Source organism: Euprymna scolopes, chromosome 46 (genome assembly GCF_053919585.1).
Source record: "Euprymna scolopes isolate OS-2025 chromosome 46, ASM5391958v1, whole genome shotgun sequence".
In the NCBI taxonomy this organism is placed as follows: Eukaryota; Metazoa; Mollusca; class Cephalopoda; order Sepiida; family Sepiolidae; genus Euprymna; species Euprymna scolopes.
In genome coordinates this window covers 100,737,798-100,757,797 of record NC_136527.1, presented here as the reverse complement: position 1 = coordinate 100,757,797, position 20,000 = coordinate 100,737,798, and the positions used below count along the sequence as shown (strand labels likewise).

Genomic DNA, 20,000 nt, shown 5'->3' with positions numbered 1-20,000 from the left:
TTTTTTTTTGGAAAAAGAATTCCAGCAGAGTGCTCAATTAAAAGGAAAATCCAAATTTTAAGAGCGTATTTATATTTTGTGTACAGAAAGTTGAGACAGATCATTGGTACCGTCGGTTTCAAGCCCGATAATAAGGCCCGTTTAACGTATCCTTATCAAGCTCTCTTCAGCCAATATTCGAGATTATTATCGGGCTTGAAACCGACGGTACCAATGACCTGTCTCAACTAACAACTTTCTGTACACAAAATATATATATATATATATATATATATATATATATATATATATATATATATATATGATTAGTTTTTTTTTTGGAAAAAGAATTCCAGCAGAGTGCTCAATTAAAAGGAAAATCCAAATTTTAAGAGCGTATTTATATTTTGTGTACAGAAAGTTGAGACAGATCATTGGTACCGTCGGTTTCAAGCCCGATAATAAGGCCCGTTTAAGGTATCCTTATCAAGCTCTCTTCAGCCAATATTCGAGATTATTATCGGGCTTGAAACCGACGGTACCAATGATCTGTCTCAACTAACAACTTTCTGTACACAAAATATATATATATATATGTGTGTGTGTGTGTGTGATTCATGGACATATTAATGTTCCAAAATATCACGACTCTTTAGCATGACTAAACTTGCACCCAACCACGCCAAATCAAACCTAGTCATCTGTTTGATAATTCCGTTTTAAATTTTAACCATTATTATTATTATTATTACTAGCATTTCAGCCCGGCGTTGCCCGGGTGTTTTGAGGTGTATGCTGAGCAAAAAAAAAAAAAGAAAAAAAAAATGTCAATTTTTTTTAACTTTGACCCCTATTATGACCCCTTAACATTTATTGTTTTGGGCTCAAATAAAGTTATTAAGTTAGATCCATGTCCAAGGAACCTATATCTAAAATTTCACATGTTTAGATCGAAAATTGTTGGAGGAGTTTGGTAGAGTTCTCAAAGGTCAAATCGTTGAACTTTGACCCCTTAATCGCCAAATTTCTGTCCGAAAACCAATCACATCGATTTTCCCAAATCTCAGTACCCAGAGTTATTGCATAGGGAAATGTACACACACACACACAAACACAACACACTTTCACTTTTATATGTATATATATATAGATTATTGGCTCACATGGAGCTTTCACACAAGTCAACAAACAATTGGTTTGGAGACCTGTGGTGTTCTCTGGAAACTGAGTGACAACAAGTTTCCCTAGACGTCCAGTTCTCTCCACCTCTTTCGATAGCGTTTGCAAATAAATCTGCGTCATCGCAACAGCCTCATACCATTGATTTCTCGCTGGTAGTGGCCATTGGTTTGTGCTGGAATTTGAGTGGCACTAAGCCTCCCCACGATCCCAGTTCTCTTCGCGCTTGTCCAGCGGAGGTCTGGCCAACGCTCTCTCCTCGGCCTTTCGAACCTCCTTGACCCTTCTCGGCTCTTTGATATCACTTTTCTATTGGGGTGGGGCGATGATGAGACAATGGGGGGGATGCATGATGGTGGTGTAGAACTTGTTGATATGCAGCTTCGGCGTTCTTCATTCCCTGTAACGCTTCTTTGTTATATTGTCTTGTGTTATTCCCCACATTCTAGGGGTTCCCTTAATATTTCAGCCGTTTTCTTTATCGTTAGGCGTTGTATTTTTGCAGTTATTCCTATTATTATTATTATTATTATTATTATTATTATTATTATTATTATTATTGTTGCTGTTATTATTATTATTATTATTATTATTCATTATTGTTGTTATTATTATTATTCATTATTATTATTATTATTATTATTATTCATTATTGTTGTTATTATTATTATTCATTATTATTATTATTATTATTATTATTCATTATTGTTGTTATTATTATTATTATTATTATTATTATTATTCATTATTGTTGTTATTATTATTATTATTATTATTATTATTATTATTCATTATTATTATTATTATTATTATTATTATTATTATTCATTATTGTTGTTATTATTATTATTCATTATTATTATTATTATTCATTATTGTTGTTATTATTATTATTCATTATTATTATTATTATTATTATTATTCATTATTGTTGTTATTATTATTATTATTCATTATTATTATTATTATTATTATTATTATTATTGTTGCTGTTATTATTATTATTATTATTATTATTATTCATTATTGTTGTTATTATTATTATTATTATTATTATTATTATTATTGTTGCTGTTATTATTATTATTATTATTATTATTATTATTCATTATTGTTGTTATTATTATTCATTATTATTATTATTATTATTATTCATTATTGTTGTTATTATTATTATTATTATTCATTATTATTATTATTATTATTATTATTATTCATTATTGTTGTTATTATTATTATTCATTATTATTATTATTATTCATTATTGTTGTTATTATTATTATTCATTATTATTATTATTATTATTCATTATTGTTGTTATTATTATTATTATTCATTATTATTATTATTATTATTATTATTATTATTATTATTATTCATTGTTGTTATTATTATTATTATTATTCATTATTATTATTATTATTATTATTATTATTATTATTCATTATTGTTGTTATTATTATTATTCATTATTATTATTATTATTATTATTATTATTATTATTATTATTATTCATTATTATTATTATTATTGATTGTTTCGTGAACTTTTATCCAGAAGCAGAAATAAATCCATGCCTGATAATCTCTCGAATTCCAAGAAAAGTCTGTAAAAAAAAGAAAAAAGAAAAAAAAGATAGTTCTGAAAATATTGATTACTGATGGGACGATTCCAATATTTTTCCCGATTCCAATACAATTACCGATTCCGATTCTTCATAAATCTCTACAAATTTAACTATAAACCTATCTTTCATGATTACCATAAAAACACATGTTAACTGTGCAGGTATTTTTCTTAAACGTAAAAATACACTTGGGGTTACGATTAGGGTGGAAGGTTAGGGTTAGGGTGGAGGTTAGCGTTCCTGGTCGTTTAAAATAAACAATAAATATTTATTATTTTATCATTGTTAATACCAGCAGTGGAAGGTTTCGTTTTAAACAAAATCAAATACAAAAAGAAAATTAAAAGAATCGTTTTTGGCATCAGAAAATAGGCATCAATTTTTGCCGATACCAATTCCGATACTCCAAAAAATTCCGATTTTTCCAATTCCCAATTCTGATTTTGATTAATCATCCCAGCACCAATATTGATATATCGCAAAATGGGTTTGTATTACTGTACACACAGATTCGAAAAAGTTGTCAAAAAACAAATATATAACAAATAAATGTTACCAAAGGCAAGATAAGTTACTTTTCTACCTAACTGGATATGTTTTTAGTGTTTATATTTAATGTAACATGTTTATTTAGCTCGAAGAACATAGTGTTTACCGATGTATTTGAAAATTTAAAATGGCGTCCGACTCTCTGTTTGAGGCGGTAAGTTTGGGAAAATGAGTTATAAATAAAAAACTAGACAAAATACTGTTAGAAACTCGCTCAATATATGTTATATATTTGTTTTTTTGACAACTTTTTCGAATCTATGTGACCAGTAATACAAACCCCACAAAATCAAAACACTAAACCTTATATTATTCAGTCTCTGCCTGTCCAACAATCCAACTGAAAACAGTTTTGTCCCGACATATATATATATATATATATATATATATATATATATATATATATATATATAATGTTTTTCTTTTCTGACTGCCAAATTTACGGAGGAATTTGATCATGGTATATTTATTCCCAAATTCATTTTAGAACACCAGGAAACAAATTAGTGTCTAGAAGTGGGGGATGTTGTTCCAACTAACTATAAGTGTTTTTTGTTTTTCTTTTTTGAAAATGTCATGACCCATAATGACGTCATAATGATAATGTTGGCACAATAAGGTCAAAGTGCATTTTTTGTTTCATTCTAACATGATATTTTACAAGCAAAAAAAAAAAAAAATTCTTTCAGCCGGGCAACACCGAATATCCCTGTCGTATAACAAAGTCCACTAAATGATGCATGGATCCTCTTGTGCAAAAGCGATAGTGTGACCTGAGCATTTAAAAAAAAAAAAAATTTTAATGTTATAATTCAACCTTTTTTTATTTTTATTTTTATTTTTTTACATAGGCATCACCACTTATCAAGGCCAAGAGGCCACTCGAGGATAAGGGTTGAAGAGGGTACAGTAGAAATTGGACAATATAGTAACCGTTAGTAATGGAGATTCGGTAAATTTTTTAACTTATATGGAACGGCTCATCAAGAACTTGTTTACATTAGACTTGAAGACAACCATATTGTAGTCAGCTGGAAAGCAGGAAAACGTAAGACAATTCCACAGGCGTGCAGTTTTTAAAGGAAGCTTTGCTCATGGAATCTACGTTTAGGTTTAGGCACAGATAAAGAGTGGGGGAAACTAGTGATAGTGTTTTCTGCTAGACGGGTGTTTGTTGTGAAAGTTTGTCGAGGGGGGGGGACCATAGAATGGAGCTCAGCCGAGCACCTGCCATGAAAATAACTATAAAGCAGAGACAAACTTGCAACATCTCTTCTGTGAGAAAGAGGTTGCAGGGAAGAGAAAAAGGGCCCCCCCCCCCGCAGGTGTTTATAAAAAAAAATTAACTTTTCTCTGCCATTTTTTGTAATATATACGTTCACTATATATTGATTCCAGGTTAAAAATATCCATTGAATTTCAATCAGGTTGTTTATAGTGCTCAATAAAAAGAGTAAGATATCATTTTATTCGATTTAGGTAAATATAATTACTGTAAGTCGCTACAATAAATTTACTGTTTCAATCTAAAAATACCTCGTCAGCCAGCAATAGACCCTCGGTCTTACTTGAAACAGGCCCTTTTTTTTTTTTTTTTTCAATTAAAGACTTGGCTCTAATAAAACTGGAGGTTTATTGTCCCCTGACGATGTCTTTTTAGAAATAAATGCATTTTTTTTTATTTAATTACATTTTCACCCGATACAACGCACATTACCACTTTGATGTAGGGGGGGGGCTACTATCAGGGGCATAAGCTACAGAGGTACTATGTAGGGGGTTGGGCAACAAGATGTCTGTTCACATTACACTTAAACTTCTGCGTGTCAGTACAGTTGGGGAAGCAGGAACCCGGAAGGGAATTCCAAAGTCTAGCAGTTCTGGGGAAGAAACTACTGGAGTAGAAGGCTCTCTTACATCTATGGAAATCAACTGTGAAGGGGTGGGATTTAGCTGTTTGTCGGGGGTATGTATGTCGGAGGGGGATACAAGTGCTTGCAGTTCATCGGAACATTCATCGTTAAAGTACTTGTAGAACAGGCAGAGGGATGCTACATTTCGTTGATAGGACAGAGGCTGAAGCTTAGATGACAGTTCAGGGCCTATCAGGTTGGAGACTCTCTTTTGAACCTTGTCCAGGAGCGAGACTAGTAGCAGATGCATCAGCCCAAATATGACAACAATACTCCATACATAGGCGAATGGTGGCCTTATAGAGGTACAGGATACTTTTGGGCGTTAGTAGCTTTCTAGCACGGTAGAGAGAACCTACCTTATTCGCAGCGGTCCTGGCAATACTCTCAATGTAATTGTTCCAACTCATGTTTCCTGTGAACGTTAGGCCGAGGAGTTTAAAAGATGTACTTTCAGATAAAGAGTCTTTGGCCATTGCTATTCGTGGTAGAGAAGGTAAATTTCTTGGATCGGTTTTGAATGTAGGGAAAATCCTGTTGCGCTCAAAATTTGTAAAATATATTTTTAATTAAAAAAATAAAAAGAATAAAACTTTTCCATTCCCCATTGTAACAGGCTGTCAGTTTTGAATGTAGGGAAAATCCAGCTTCCCAACAGAGGTACTCTGGATTGGTGCGGAAATTAAAATTACCTCAGTTTCGAAAGATTTATTTTCTGTATGCTTTTTATTGCAATTCAGTATTCATTAAATTATTTTTTAAAACATTAACTTTAGCAACAATAAATTATAATTTTGAAATACTCCTTTGATGCAGTAAATTTTAATTTAATCTCATGATACTGGTCGCACCATGGACAGAAAATATCAGCATCTTCAATTATAAGGTATCCCACATCTATATATTAATATGATATCGTGTGTTATTTATTTTGCTGTGTCATGCTTCATGCTTACATCCGAGTGGCTGTCGTTTAATTGTTATGGACTACCATTTCTTGCAATAAATAATTTTACCAAGAATTCCTCATAAGTTTTGGTTTCGATTATAGCTGATGGCATTCAAGCTATATATATATATATATATATATATATATATATATATGATTGCAACGTCTTGTCAGACGAGTGCCACTCCCTCAGACACTTAAAGTCCATGAGCCCAAAAATAATGAATTCCATCGCCACAGGACCATTTTAATAGACAAATGCCTGAGGGAGTATCTATACACAGATGATTTTACAGAGTCTTAGCTTTGTACGACAGCTATGTCTCTCTCTCAGTTCAAAATGTTGAGATCCAGCAACAAACAAGAGCAAGATAGCTAGCAACAAGTTAAACTGCAGACCAGCTTAATGCGGATACTAGTCTCCCGCTTTATGGTTTTTTAAATCAGAGATTTGCTTCTCCTAGGAACATTGCCTTCGCCACGGCTTACGGGAGCCCTCTCCACCCCAACAAACGAAAAAAGGGTTCATTCGCCCTTTGGAAGATCTTGTTTATAATCCTTTAGGGAGACTAGCCACCCTCCTCACCAAACAAGTTTGGTGGGGGAACCAGTTTAGTCGCCGGTGACCCGACCATGAGGCAGGTAGTACTGGGTTACATGGTACCAGTAGCATATGATATGACCTGACATACATATATATATATACACGTATATTTTTTCATAAGTTTTTATTTCGGTTTTGATTCAAGCTGATGCACCCAAGTCATATGGATATATTTTTTTTATTTTTGAAATCGCAACTTTTTAATATATAACAATCGATAGAACATTAACTGTATAATAATGTATACGAAATCTGCAAGAATTAAAATATCATTTTTAAGCGTATTTGGTCTAAACATTTGAAATTTTATATAAAGGGTATTCAGAGATAGGGCAAGCATTTTAATCGGTTTGGGTCGAAAATTTGATCTACCAATATATAAATGTATGTATGTATGTATGTTTGCATGTCTGCCTAAAACTTTCGACAGAGGCGACGGATTTTCACAAGATCAGTATCATTTTGAAGCTCGACCCTTCAGACAACAAATACCAAAAAATTGGCTAAAAACATTAATTTCTTCACCCTCAAGTGGGCACTTTTCTACAGGGAGGGGTCGCTTTTTTCACCAATGTTTTCGAAAGTCATCCCCTCTTTTCGATTGTCTAGCCTTAATTTAAACCTATGTCACTTCCGGTTTGGCAGTGGTTGTGACAGCAAAGATGTCATTTTTTTTTCCCCCCCGTTCTTTTCCTCTTTGGAGTACGGGTTCAAGCCTGCCTTCCTACTAACACTTTTTTTTTTTTTTTTGCTCAACATACACCTCCAAACACCTGGGCAACGCCGGGCTGAAATGCTAGCATATCTATAAAAGTGAAAATGTCTGTCTGTGTGTCTGTCTGTGTACATTTTCCTACCAGATAACTCTGTCAATTTTCAGTCTACAGACTCGAAATTTTATATACAGGATACTGAAATTTGGGAAAATCTTTTTAATCATGTTCCGGCCAGAAATTTGGCTTTTAAGGAGTCAAAGTTCAACGATTTGACCTTTGAAAACTCTACCAAACTCCTTCGACAATTTTGGGTCTGAACACTTTAAATTTTAGATATAGGTTCCTTGGACATGGATCTAACTTTATAATTTTATTTGAGACCAAAACAATAAATGCTAAAGGGTCAAAATTGGGGTCAAAGTTTAAAAAAATTTTACATCTGCGGTCTCTACCGACTTTTCTCTATGATAGTTAAGGAAGCCTATTATATAGAAAGGCATTACTGTACGTATGCACACTTTTTAATATGTATGTATATGCATGTAAAGTTATGAACAGTAGATAGGACCCGAGCAAAACTGCTAGTAAAAACAAAAAAAAAAAAAAAAATAAGAAACGTTTGTGTTAATGTGGAAATTGTTGCTTTTTCTTGTCTATTTATGTTTGTTTTTGTTTTTGTTTTTTTCCAGGTGGAAGACCTTAATAATAAGGCTGCAAGCGAGCGAAAGGAGATGGAGGAAAGGCATCACTTGGTTCAGGAAAGGGTCTGTATTTTTTTTTTTTTTTTTTTTTCTCCCAATTTATTCCTCATTCTTGCTGCCTCGGAACTTCTATTGTATTTTTTCATGTCCATCCTTACCATTCTTCTTTTGTTTCATCCTCCAACGTTCACAGCTTCAAATTCAGAGCCTCATCTCTCTCTATCTCTCTCTATCTCTCTTCGCATTTCTCTCTGCTCATAAAATCCCCCTCTCTTGACAGACTCCTCTGCCCCACCCCTCACTCCGTTTGTCTCTCTTTCACTCCCTCAGTCATCCAAATTTTCTCATCTTCCTGTGTAAGCCTTTCTCTCTTCTTCACACTTTTTAGCATTTTTTTTTTTTTTTTTTTTTGTCTGGAGACGCCTTCTTGTCACTTTAAAATATGCTATTTTGAATTTTTTTTTTTTTCTACTCATAATAATCATATCGTACGAATCCAAAGATTTTATTGTTGTCATTGGTTTCCCCGATACTTTTCTAGTCATTATTTCTATAAAAACGAGGATTATGGGAGGGACCATGTGAAGGTTGCCACATCCTAAGTGAAAGTGATGTTTTTGGGGAACGAACTGAATTTGAACTTGGGACACCCAGGTCATCAGTCGCTATCATTAACCACTTGACTACTGTCACCTTCCTTGTTTTTCTACTAACGAGTTACCATTTAATGAAGGCTAAAAGCCACTTGAGGATAAGGATTAATGAGATGAACATATTTAGTTGAATGCTGATGCATACTATGGGAGGGTCAAAGATCTCCGCATACCATTTGAATAAATATCCATTTAAAGCTACAGCTGATTCAGAAAAAAAAAAACAATTTGGCGACCTCACACACAGATATTTGTATGTTGGATAGTGTGTAGTCTGTTGTAGGAGGAAATACGGGGAGTTGATGTCCTTCGTCGCAGAGGGTAAAGTTAGCTGCAAAGTTCTTGGAATGGGTTTCTATAACATATAAACAAACATTGAATCGATTTCTATAACATATAAACAAACATTGAATCGATTTCTATAACATATAAACAAACATTGAATCATTTTCTATAACATAAACAAACATTGAATCATTTTCTATAACATATAAACAAACATTAAATCATTTTCTATAACATATAAACAAACATTGAATCCTTTTCTATAACATATAAACAAACATTGAATCATTTTCTATAACAGATAAAAAAAATATTGAATCAATTTCTATAACATATAAAAAAATATTGAATCAATTTCTATAACAGATAAACAAACATTGAATCAATTTCTATAACATATAAAAAAATATTGAATCAATTTCTATAACATAAAAAAATATTGAATCAATTTCTATAACATATAAACAAACATTGAATCAATTTCTATTACAGATAAACAAACATTGAATCAATTTCTATAACAGATAAAAAATATTGAATCAATTTCTATAACAGATAAAAAAATATTGAATCAATTTCTATAACATATAAAAAAATATTGAATCAATTTCTATAACATATAAAAAAATATTGAATCAATTTCTATAACATATAAAAAAATATTGAATCAATTTCTATAACATATAAACAAACATTGAATCCTTTTCTATAACATATAAACAAACATTGAATCAATTTCTATAACATATAAACAAACATTGAATCCTTTTCTATAACATATAAAAAAATATTGAATCAATTTCTATAACATATAAACAAACATTGAATCCTTTTCTATAACATATAAACAAACATTGAATCAATTTCTATAACATAAAAAAATATTGAATCAATTTCTATAACATATAAAAAAATATTGAATCAATTTCTATAACAGATAAACAAACATTGAATCAATTTCTATAACATATAAAAAAATATTGAATCAATTTCTATAACATAAAAAAATATTGAATCAATTTCTATAACAGATAAAAAATATTGAATCAATTTCTATAACAGATAAAAAATATTGAATCAATTTCTATAACATATAAAAAAATATTGAATCAATTTCTATAACATATAAACAAACATTGAATCCTTTTCTATAACATATAAACAAACATTGAATCCTTTTCTATAACATATAAACAAACATTGAATCCTTTTCTATAACATATAAACAAACATTGAATCCTTTTCTATAACATATAAAAAAATATTGAATCAATTTCTATAACATATAAAAAAATATTGAATCAATTTCTATAACATATAAACAAACATTGAATCAATTTCTATAACAGATAAACAAACATTGAATCTACAAACAAATATTGAATCGATTTCTATAACATATAAACAAACATTAAACATTGAATCGATTTCTATAACAGATAAACAAATATTGGCTTTTATTGAAAATTAGCATTACGTATATCAATGAATACGTTTAGAAGGCTTAAAAGCAACGCATTTTTTTAATGCATTTATTGCGAACTATTATACTTATCTTTCTTAGTTGTTGTTTCACGACGTTTTGGCCAACTATTCCACTGGCCTTCATCAGGTGGTAACCACGATGGAATAGGAACTCAAAATCTAACTGCGTTCTCAGCAATCACTGCCATCCATAGTTGTTGTCGTCACCACGTTTTTGGCCAAGTAAGTATCTAGCCGGCTTTGGGTAGGATTGAAACCGCTATCTTCAGACAATTCTCATCTGGAACCGTAGAGATTCAACGTCTCTATCCACTGCAGCACGGGCCCCGAAGGGCGATCAAGGTTGGATTCTTTATTCTTATAAATCCGCGTTTATTTATTATCTGATCTTCCATATTCGGGTCCGTACCGATTGGTATATATTTTATTTAATTAGAATTCATTATTGTGATGAGTATTATTCATTAATTTAATCTCTAGGGTTCCAGATGAGAATTGTCTGAAGATCGCGGTTTCAATCCTACCCAAAGCCGGCCAGAGGCTTACTTGGTCAAAACGTGATATCAAAATTTAAAATTACACAAGAACTTTCTTCTAAACCAAATACTTCATTCCTCATCACTAAATAATGTGAATAAATATCTAAGAAATGAACCTGTTAAATGTTGAGATATTATGTTGAACAAAGATGGCGACAGTGAATTAAATCGGCGAAGAATCAATTTAGTCCTGATCTTGAGTGTTAAGTAATTCCTAGTAACAATATGGCGTTGAAGAATCAGTGCAGTTCTGATATTGAGCCATTTTGAGACAGAGGCCAACGGCAAACTGAGCTTAATCCAAAATTCAATATTTTTATAGGAACATTTAAGCTTCTGATTGGTTGGTTGTTATAACTGTGGTTGTTATAACTGTGGTTGTTATAACTGTGGTTGTATAACTATGGTTGTTATAACTATGGTTGTTATAACTATGGTTGTTATAACTATGGTTGTTATAACTGCGGTTGTATAACTATGGTTGTATAACTATGGTTGTTATAACTATGGTTGTATAACTGGTTGTATAACTGGTTGTATAACTGTGGTTGTTATAACTATGGTTGTATAACTGTGGTTGTTATAACTATGGTTGTTATAACTATGGTTGTTATAACTATGGTTGTTATAACTATGGTTGTATAACTGTGGTTGTTATAACTGTGGTTGTTATAACTGTGGTTGTATAACTGTGGTTGTATAACTGTGGTTGTTATAACTATGGTTGTTATAACTGTGGTTGTATAACTGTGGTTATAAAAACGATTGTCGAAATCATAAGCGTCATACCCCTATTATGGTCTAAAACTTTTTAACAGAACCAATAGTTGTAATAATCCAAATATTCAATTTTTATCTCAAAACTTCTGGATTGTAAAAATCCCTTAATTAAAAAAAAAAATGTACGTAGGAAGCTCAAAGTTAACATTTTTCAAAAATGATGTACAAATAACAACCGAGGTGAGACTTGTAATCTGAATAAACTATAATTCAAATTTTTTTATTTGTATTTTTGTTAAGTGACAGTTTTTTTTTTTTTTTTTTTTTTTTTTTTTGAGGATTTAATTTTTTTTTATTTGTATTTTTATTAAGTGACGTTTTTTTTTTTTTTTTTTTTTTTTTTTTTGAGGATTTAAATTTTTTTTATTTGTATTTTTATTAAGTGACGTTTTTTTTTTTTTTTTTTTTTTTTTTTTTTGAGGATTTAAATTTTTTTTTATTTGTATTTTGTTAAGTGACAGTTTTTTTTTTTTTTTTTTTTTGAGGATTTACATTTTTTTTTATTTGTATTTTTATTAAGTGACAGTTTTTTTTTCTTTTTTTTTTTTTTTTGAGGATTTAAATTTTTTTTTATTTGTATTTTTATTAAGTGACAGTTTTTTTTTTTTTTTTTTTTTTTTTTTGAGGATTTAAATTTTTTTTTATTTGTATTTTTATTAAGTGACATTTTTTTTTTTTTTTTTTTTTTTTGAGGATTTAAATTTTTTTATTTGTATTTTTATTAAGTGACGTTTTTTTTTTTTTTTTTGAGGATTTAAATTTTTTTTATTTGTATTTTTATTAAGTGACATTTTTTTTTTTTTTGAGGATTTAAATTTTTTTTATTTGTATTTTTATTAAGTGACATTTTTTTTTTTTTTTTTTTTTTTTTGAGGATTTAAATTTTTTTTTATTTGTATTTTTATTAAGTGACGTTTTTTTTTTTTTTTTTTTTTTTGAGGATTTACTTATTAATGCGCAAGCAATTTAAAGCTGATCTCCACTGAAATTGAGAGAGTTACACATGAATCTGTCCTGTTTTTGTTTTTTTTTTTTTTTTTTTTTTCTCAGATTAAAAAAAAAAAAAAAAAAATCTGATTTTCGCCAAATTGCTAAAGTCTTTACCTATTATGTTTTGGTTGGATTTATTATTTTTTTTTCTCATCTTTCTTTCTCAGTTTTTTCTTCCTGGTTTTTCTCTCTTCGTTCTGTCGAGCTTGTCTTTTTCTTCTTAGGACAGTTCTCTCTGAGAACTGAAAATTTCCATTTTGCCGTGAAGATGAAGATTTGAAACTATTCATGATAGGAGTAGATGACTTCTTAAATGATTTTCGTTTCATTAAAGAATGACTTCCTGCCTCCTTCCACCCACACACATTCACTCACAGTATTTTTTTCTTAATTTTGACTTAGTTGAGACTGATTGGGAGTTGCTCAGGAAAATATATTTTATCTTGTCCTCTCTCTCCACACACACACACACACACACACACACACACACACACACACACACACACACACACACACACACACACACACACACACACACACAGGTGTGACCCCCCCCCCCTCCTCAATTGAGAAATTTGTCTCCATTTCAGCTTTCGTTTTTGCCATTGACTTCTCCCATCCCTGAAGTTGTTTTTGTGGACGATTGTACGAAAAAAAATTAGTTTTAGCGTCTTGCTGTTTAATACAACAATTTAATAAGAACCTTTGTTCTTATTAGGATTTGATTTCATAAAAAAAAAAAAAAATACAGAAAAATCTTTCTGGTGTACATATCCATAATGGAATGAGGTTGTATTCCAAAAATCACATAAATCGATCAAGTATTTAGTTTTTTCAAATAAGAAAATACAGTTTAAGATTTTTAGCAACTATAAAGTATTATTTTGAATACAAATAAAATCTCTGTAGTTGAATTGAGTTGTCATCCGTAAATTTTAACACATTTTTAAACAACATGACAGCTCCTGGTTTGCTCATCGCCAAATTTGCTTAATTTACATGATTTTTGGAATATGGCATCTTTGGTTCATGACTAGTACGTACATCCAAAAAAGTTATCTGTATTTTATGTATTATTGTTTTTTGGTCGCCCGAAAAAGGAGGGATTGGACCTAGTAATTCACTCTTGTTCATCAAGGCACACTTTTCTCAATAACCACTCCTTGAGTTTTTTTTTTTTTTTTTTTTTTTTTAAATTTTGCGCAAACATTAGTCATGGTGAAAGTAAATTTTTGCCGGAACAGATTTTCCAGGATAACTCTAGTAGCCTCCTAAGAGGCATTATAAGGGTAAAATTGCACCCAAATTGTTCATCCATTAGCACTTTTCTCAATAACCACACCTTGTATTTTTGGGGGGAAGGGGAATTTTGCACAAACATTAGTCACGGTGAAAGTAAATTTTTCACTTGCGGAGGGGGATCCCACATGCTCGGCTTTTTTTTTTTTTTTTTTTTTTTTTAAATGAAGTTGAATTCTAAACAAGAACCAGAACTTTTAGTTGGAACCCCACCGAGATGTGGAACCATCCATGCATCGCAACATTAAAAATTTATCAACAACACTGAATAGGTTTAATTAATGTGCAGCCATAAATTTAGAGAAATGAATAGTCTTTGGTCATTGTTGGCCATTTAATAATTTGTCGTTTCAGTTAAATGCACCTTCCGCCTCCCTGTGTTTACAAAGCCATTTGGCGGAAGCGACGTCAGACAAATTTTTAGATATGGATGACCCAAAGCTGTATAGAAAGTATCTAACTCCGCCCTTAAATGATGATTTGAATCCTGACTCGGCATTTTATGCCGTGACGTGGGTATGACGTCACGGAATAGAATGCAAATCTAGGTATAAAGATCGAAAGGTAGAGGAGGAGCAGCAAAAAGAAGGAAAAGACGCGATTGGGAAGTTACACGACAAATAGTCAAATCTTTTCCTCTTACCGTTTTGAAAGTGATCTGGCTGCTCTGGTAACTGCAACTGTTGCCGTGTGTCGAGAGCCGGCTGTGTCTGTCGCCGTGTGTCGAGAGCCGGCTGTGTCTGTCGCCAGGTGTCGAGAGCCGGCTGTGTCTGTCACCAAGTGTCGAGAATCGGCTATGTGTGTGTCGCTGTGTGTCGAGAGCCGGCTGTGCCTGTCGCCGCGTTTCAAGAGCCGGCTGTGTCTGTCGCTGCATGTCGAGAGCCAGCTGTGTCTGATGCCGTGTATTGCTGTGTCTGATGCCGTGTGTCTGATGCCGTTTGTCGAGAGCTGGCTCGCGTGGTGGTCTGTTAAAAGAATAATGGTACAATGGAAGAATAATGTTATCATACGGAACTTCCATCAGACGGCATTGACACAAGTAAGAATAATGTAAGAATAATGTAAGAATAATGTAAGAATAATGTAAGAATAATAATGCAGTAAAATTTTTTCAAAAATTATTTATAGTATTAATATAAAAGGTGTAATTTGTCTAACCCATTCCACCGTTATATGATTTGATTTAGTTTGTGTTTATCTGTTAAATTTTATTGTCTGATATTAATTACATTTGAACCATTAAAAAACAAAAGCAAAACTATAAAAGTCTATATTTTTCTTTTCATATGGTCATAAGCACATTTTTTTTAAATCAATAAAAGTAATTGTTTTTCTACCTATTAAAACATCTTTTTCTTTTCTTTCCTTCTGCATAAGGGTTGGGAAAAAGCATTGGTATGTATCTACGTATATATATATCCATCTCAGTAGATGTACCAAATTTTGTGAATGTTTCAACGGGGAATGTGAAGCAAAGGGTCGGGAAAGAAGGGGTCGGGCTTTCATGTGTTTTGCTTGAATGTTCATTTTTTTTTTTTTTCTTGTGTGTTTTTTTTTCCCCTTATACCTTCCTGTGTCATTTGCATTCTTAACACCCTTGTTTGATATAATTTACACAAAAAAAAAATGTTTGGCCTCATTTTGTCTAATAAATGTCTGAATCGTGGCTTGCACTGTAGAATAAATTTTATTTCTAAAAAAAACCACCGGCAAAAAATGTATTGAGGAACAGATATTTAACAAATAACTTATACCAAATGCAAAAAAAAAAAAAAAATCTTTTTTGTCTATCCGTACAAGTTTCAAGCGTGAATACTGATTGTAAGATTATTTTTGTATTTGTTAACGTCACTTTTACTTAACATGAATATTTTTTGTGGAAACCACTCCAGACAATATGTTGACACACCGGTTCTCGCCAGATCATCGAAGTTAAGCAACGTTGAGCCTGGCCAGCACTAGATGGGTAACCATTTGGAAAGGCGAGGCGCTGTATGTATTATGAGTTAAAGAATATCAGGTTGAGAAACTGGCACCGTCTATCCTTCTCTCGAGGGTAGATGGGACTCTCTTAAGCCGTGGGAGGTTCCCCATTTAGTAATGGCGTCACAATTAAAAATACCCTTGATAGACCTAGCGAAGTGCGAAGCATCAAGTATTCAGCTACCGACAAGATTTGAATTACATTACAAACTCGTGTAGTGAATTCAATCTCAGCTGTGGCCATGCTGGACGATGGCTCCAGACAAGGTATGAAACCACTTGATGCAAAGAGCTTTAAAAAAAATAAACAATACTTCAAGGGCTTGACCTTTACCCCTGATCTTAAATGGAACACGTACATCAAATCTGTTGCCGAGGCCGCTGGAAAAATGGTGGGATTCTTCTATCAATCAAGTAGATATCTCACTGCTGATGCAATCAATTCTCTATCTATATAAGAGCTAGGTATGTCCAAGGATGGAATACTGTTACCACATCTGGGCAGGAGCTGCTAGAAAGGACTTGTCCTGCCTTGATAGTTCAAAATAGACTTTGTAGCCTCGTAGGAGATGTCCTTTTCTCTTCCCTGCAACCTCTTTCTCACAGAAGAGAGGTTGCGAGTTTGTCTCTGCTTTATTGTTATTTTCATGGAAAGTGTTCGACTGAGCTTCAGTTTATGGTCCCCCCCTCGCCAAACTTTCGCAAGAAACACTCGTCTAGCTGAAAACACTATCAATAATTCCCCCCACTCTTTATCTGTGCCTAAACCTAAACATAGATTCCATGAGCAAAGCTTCTTTCTTAGAACTGCACGCCTGTGGAATTGTCTTCCGTTTTCCTGCTTTCCAGCTGACTACAATATGGTTGTGTTCAAGTCTAACGTAAATAAGTTCTTGATGAGCCGTTCCATATAAGTTAACAAATTTATCGAATTTTCATTACTAACGGTTACTATATTGTCCAATTTCTGCTGTACACTCTTTAATCCTTATCCTCGAGTGGCCTCTTGGCCTTGATAAGTGATGATGCCTGTGTAAAAAAAAAAAAAAGGGGTTAAAAATTTGCTGATAAATGTTAGATGGAATGGCCACCAACTGATTTTTCTTTTAGGAGGTGGGGGGGGTCGCTAATTTCAAAGTAAAAGTGTGCCGATAACAATTGCATAGATAATAAATCTTATAATTCATATCCATACCTGAAACTTGTACAGGTAGGTAGAAAAGTAAATTTTCTTGCCTTTGGTAACAGTTATTTCTTGTATATTGCTTTCCACCTCACCCATCTCTGTTGTGTTGTTAACTCCAATACACTTTTGCTAAAAATATTTCTAGCACTTTAGATTAATCACCTGCCCACTGAAATGTTTGTTAGTGATTTAAAAGAAAGAAAAAAAAAATCAGATTAGGCATTATAGTTCAAGACTGTGGGTTGGAGGGTGGGGGTTTACAATCAAATAAAAAAGCTTTTTCTTAGATATAAAAGAGAGCTCTCCCTCCTCCCGTATCGTTCTGATTAATATACTTTTACCATAAAATACATCAACTCTCTTGCGTCAGTCATATAGCATGTGCTGTAAAAAAAATTTTTATTTCTGATCGATTTTAATATTTAATCCTGATTGAAGGCAGAGGAGCTTTTTTTACTCTCACACTCAGAAGTCTTCCTACTGTCACCCATAACACCAGCAACACATTTGATACCGCTTTTTCAAGTTTCACTAGTAGTAAATCGTATTTAATGCATTTTCATTGGCTATTACATTTCCTTGTCCACCAAGTTTTAGTCATGATTGTCCAACAGTCTTTGTTTTATCATCAATCAATGATATTCACACATGAATACAATATGCAAAATTGTCAATAGCTTTGACACGCTGCTCTCTTGGCTGTGCTCTAATTTAGGATGTGATGGCCCTCTCCAACATGTTTTGATAGTTGGTATCTTTCAGATAAATAAAGCTTTTAGTTCTCAGAACTGCCCGCCTGAGGAACACTGTCCTGCTGGCCTGTTTCCCGGTTGAATACAACATGGTAACCTTCAAATCCAATGTAAACAAGTTCTTGTTGAGCCGTCCCCATAAATAATAACATTCTACCCAATTTACACAACGGTTTCTATACTACCATCTTACATTCATTAACCCTTATCCTCGAGAGGCCTTTGCACCTTGATAAGTAGTGACTCCCGAGTAAAAAAAAAAAAAACTCACAGAAAATAATTGGAGAGCTACAGTCGAATAAGTAAGAAACCCATTCAGAATCACATCTACTGATGAGGCGATAAAAGTGTCGATCTGAAGAAAACATTGACAACTTTTATTGAAAAAAAATCAATTCAAGTAATTTAATTATGTAATAGAGCTGACATCTATTCAATGTAGCCAGCTTCAGCCTCAATCACTCCATACGAGTCCAGAACTGGGAGCATGCCTTTTCCACAAGCGCTAACGGAGACTTGGTGAATACTCAATAGATGGCAGCGATCAGGCTGGCTTTGGTGTTGTGAGAGGTCATGTTGGTGATGTTCTGAGCATATGACCAAACAAAGTAGTCCAACAAGCTCAGGTCGGGGGAGGGAAGCGATGAGAGAAAGGTACAAAGTCGTTGTAATTCTTCTGAAGCCAAGTCTGGGTCTCTTTGGATTTGTGGGCCGACACCAAGTCCTGTTGCCATACCCAAGGTCTGCCAATGGCCACCTGATTGCACCAGAGGCTCACCACACCCTTCAACACATCCAGGTACACTTTGGTGTTGTCTTTCAAGCCAACTTCAAAGATGTGAGGTGGCATGATGTGGCCCTCAATTGAAACCACGCGAAAGATCATAACCGTGGCAGGAAACTTGGTTGAACTATACACTCAAGCATTGAACTGTCTAGATTTGCATTTTGGCAATGGTCTTGTTGTTATAACTTTGATTGGAAGAGAGCAGGAGTTGTACAGTGGCGCATCTCCAATCTTACTCATTGAACATTGTGTCATTTTCAGACATGATAGAAGGCTCCTATCGGTCTTGAGATATGCACACAACTGGCCAACTAGTAGATAGTCTGTATAAAAAAAAACACCCAAAAAAAAAAAAAAAACTGTTTTCATCATAAAGAAATGGAATCATGTCATCTTTTGTACCCTGTACTGATGAGATGATTATCAAAGTGCCCCAGAATATCATTGAACAATAATAACAATAAAATCAAAATTTTTTAGGCATTCTTCATTGAAACTTGTGGACAAGTTGAGCATTGGCTGAAATTCAAGTGTAGCAAATATGGTTTAACTGGAGAAAGGATTGTGGATTTTATTAACAATTTTGTGGGTGACATATTTGTGAGGGGAGGGGGGAGATTTATTATGCGTATCCTCGAGTGGTCTCTGGGCTTTGATAAGTAAACAAACAAAAAAAAAAAAATTTGAAAAATTTTTCGATAGTTCGTAATGTCTAATCGACTATAAAAATGTTAAGTTAGCTGGGTTTTAAATGTTGGACCCAAATAGCATTTAAGCTGACTCATCAAACTTTGAATGCGACTAGCTAATTTTCAGTTGTAATGGTTAATCTGCTAAATCAGCACTCGGAAAAAAAAAAAAAAAAAAAAAAAAAAAATTTCAAGCTACCGGAAGTAGATACGGTTGATTGTGAAGGATAACTGAGACACGAAAAACGAAAACATATATTTATTTTTAAAAAAAAGTTAAATTATAAAAGTGATTAAAAAAAAAATGAGTGTAAAATATTTAATATATTATTTAAAAAAGACTAAAGAATTGTTT

General features: G+C 32.5%; 1 protein-coding gene across 38 annotated transcripts in view; it reads left to right on the top strand.

Moving 5' to 3' along the window:
- Nucleotides 1-20,000, top strand: part of LOC145271199 (arf-GAP with coiled-coil, ANK repeat and PH domain-containing protein 2-like) — a 636,480-nt gene that overhangs the window by 314,536 nt on the left and 301,944 nt on the right. For 34 of the 38 annotated variants that reach the window (XM_080126741.1, XM_080126736.1, XM_080126765.1 and 31 more), the window contains one exon: nt 8,206-8,280. In XM_080126741.1, coding sequence (XP_079982867.1) covers nt 8,206-8,280 — 75 coding nt within the window. Of the gene's footprint in view, nt 1-8,205; nt 8,281-15,625; nt 15,644-20,000 lie in introns of all 38 variants that reach the window. The other 4 variants (XM_080126748.1, XM_080126754.1, XM_080126751.1 and 1 more) reach the window with 1 other exon arrangement.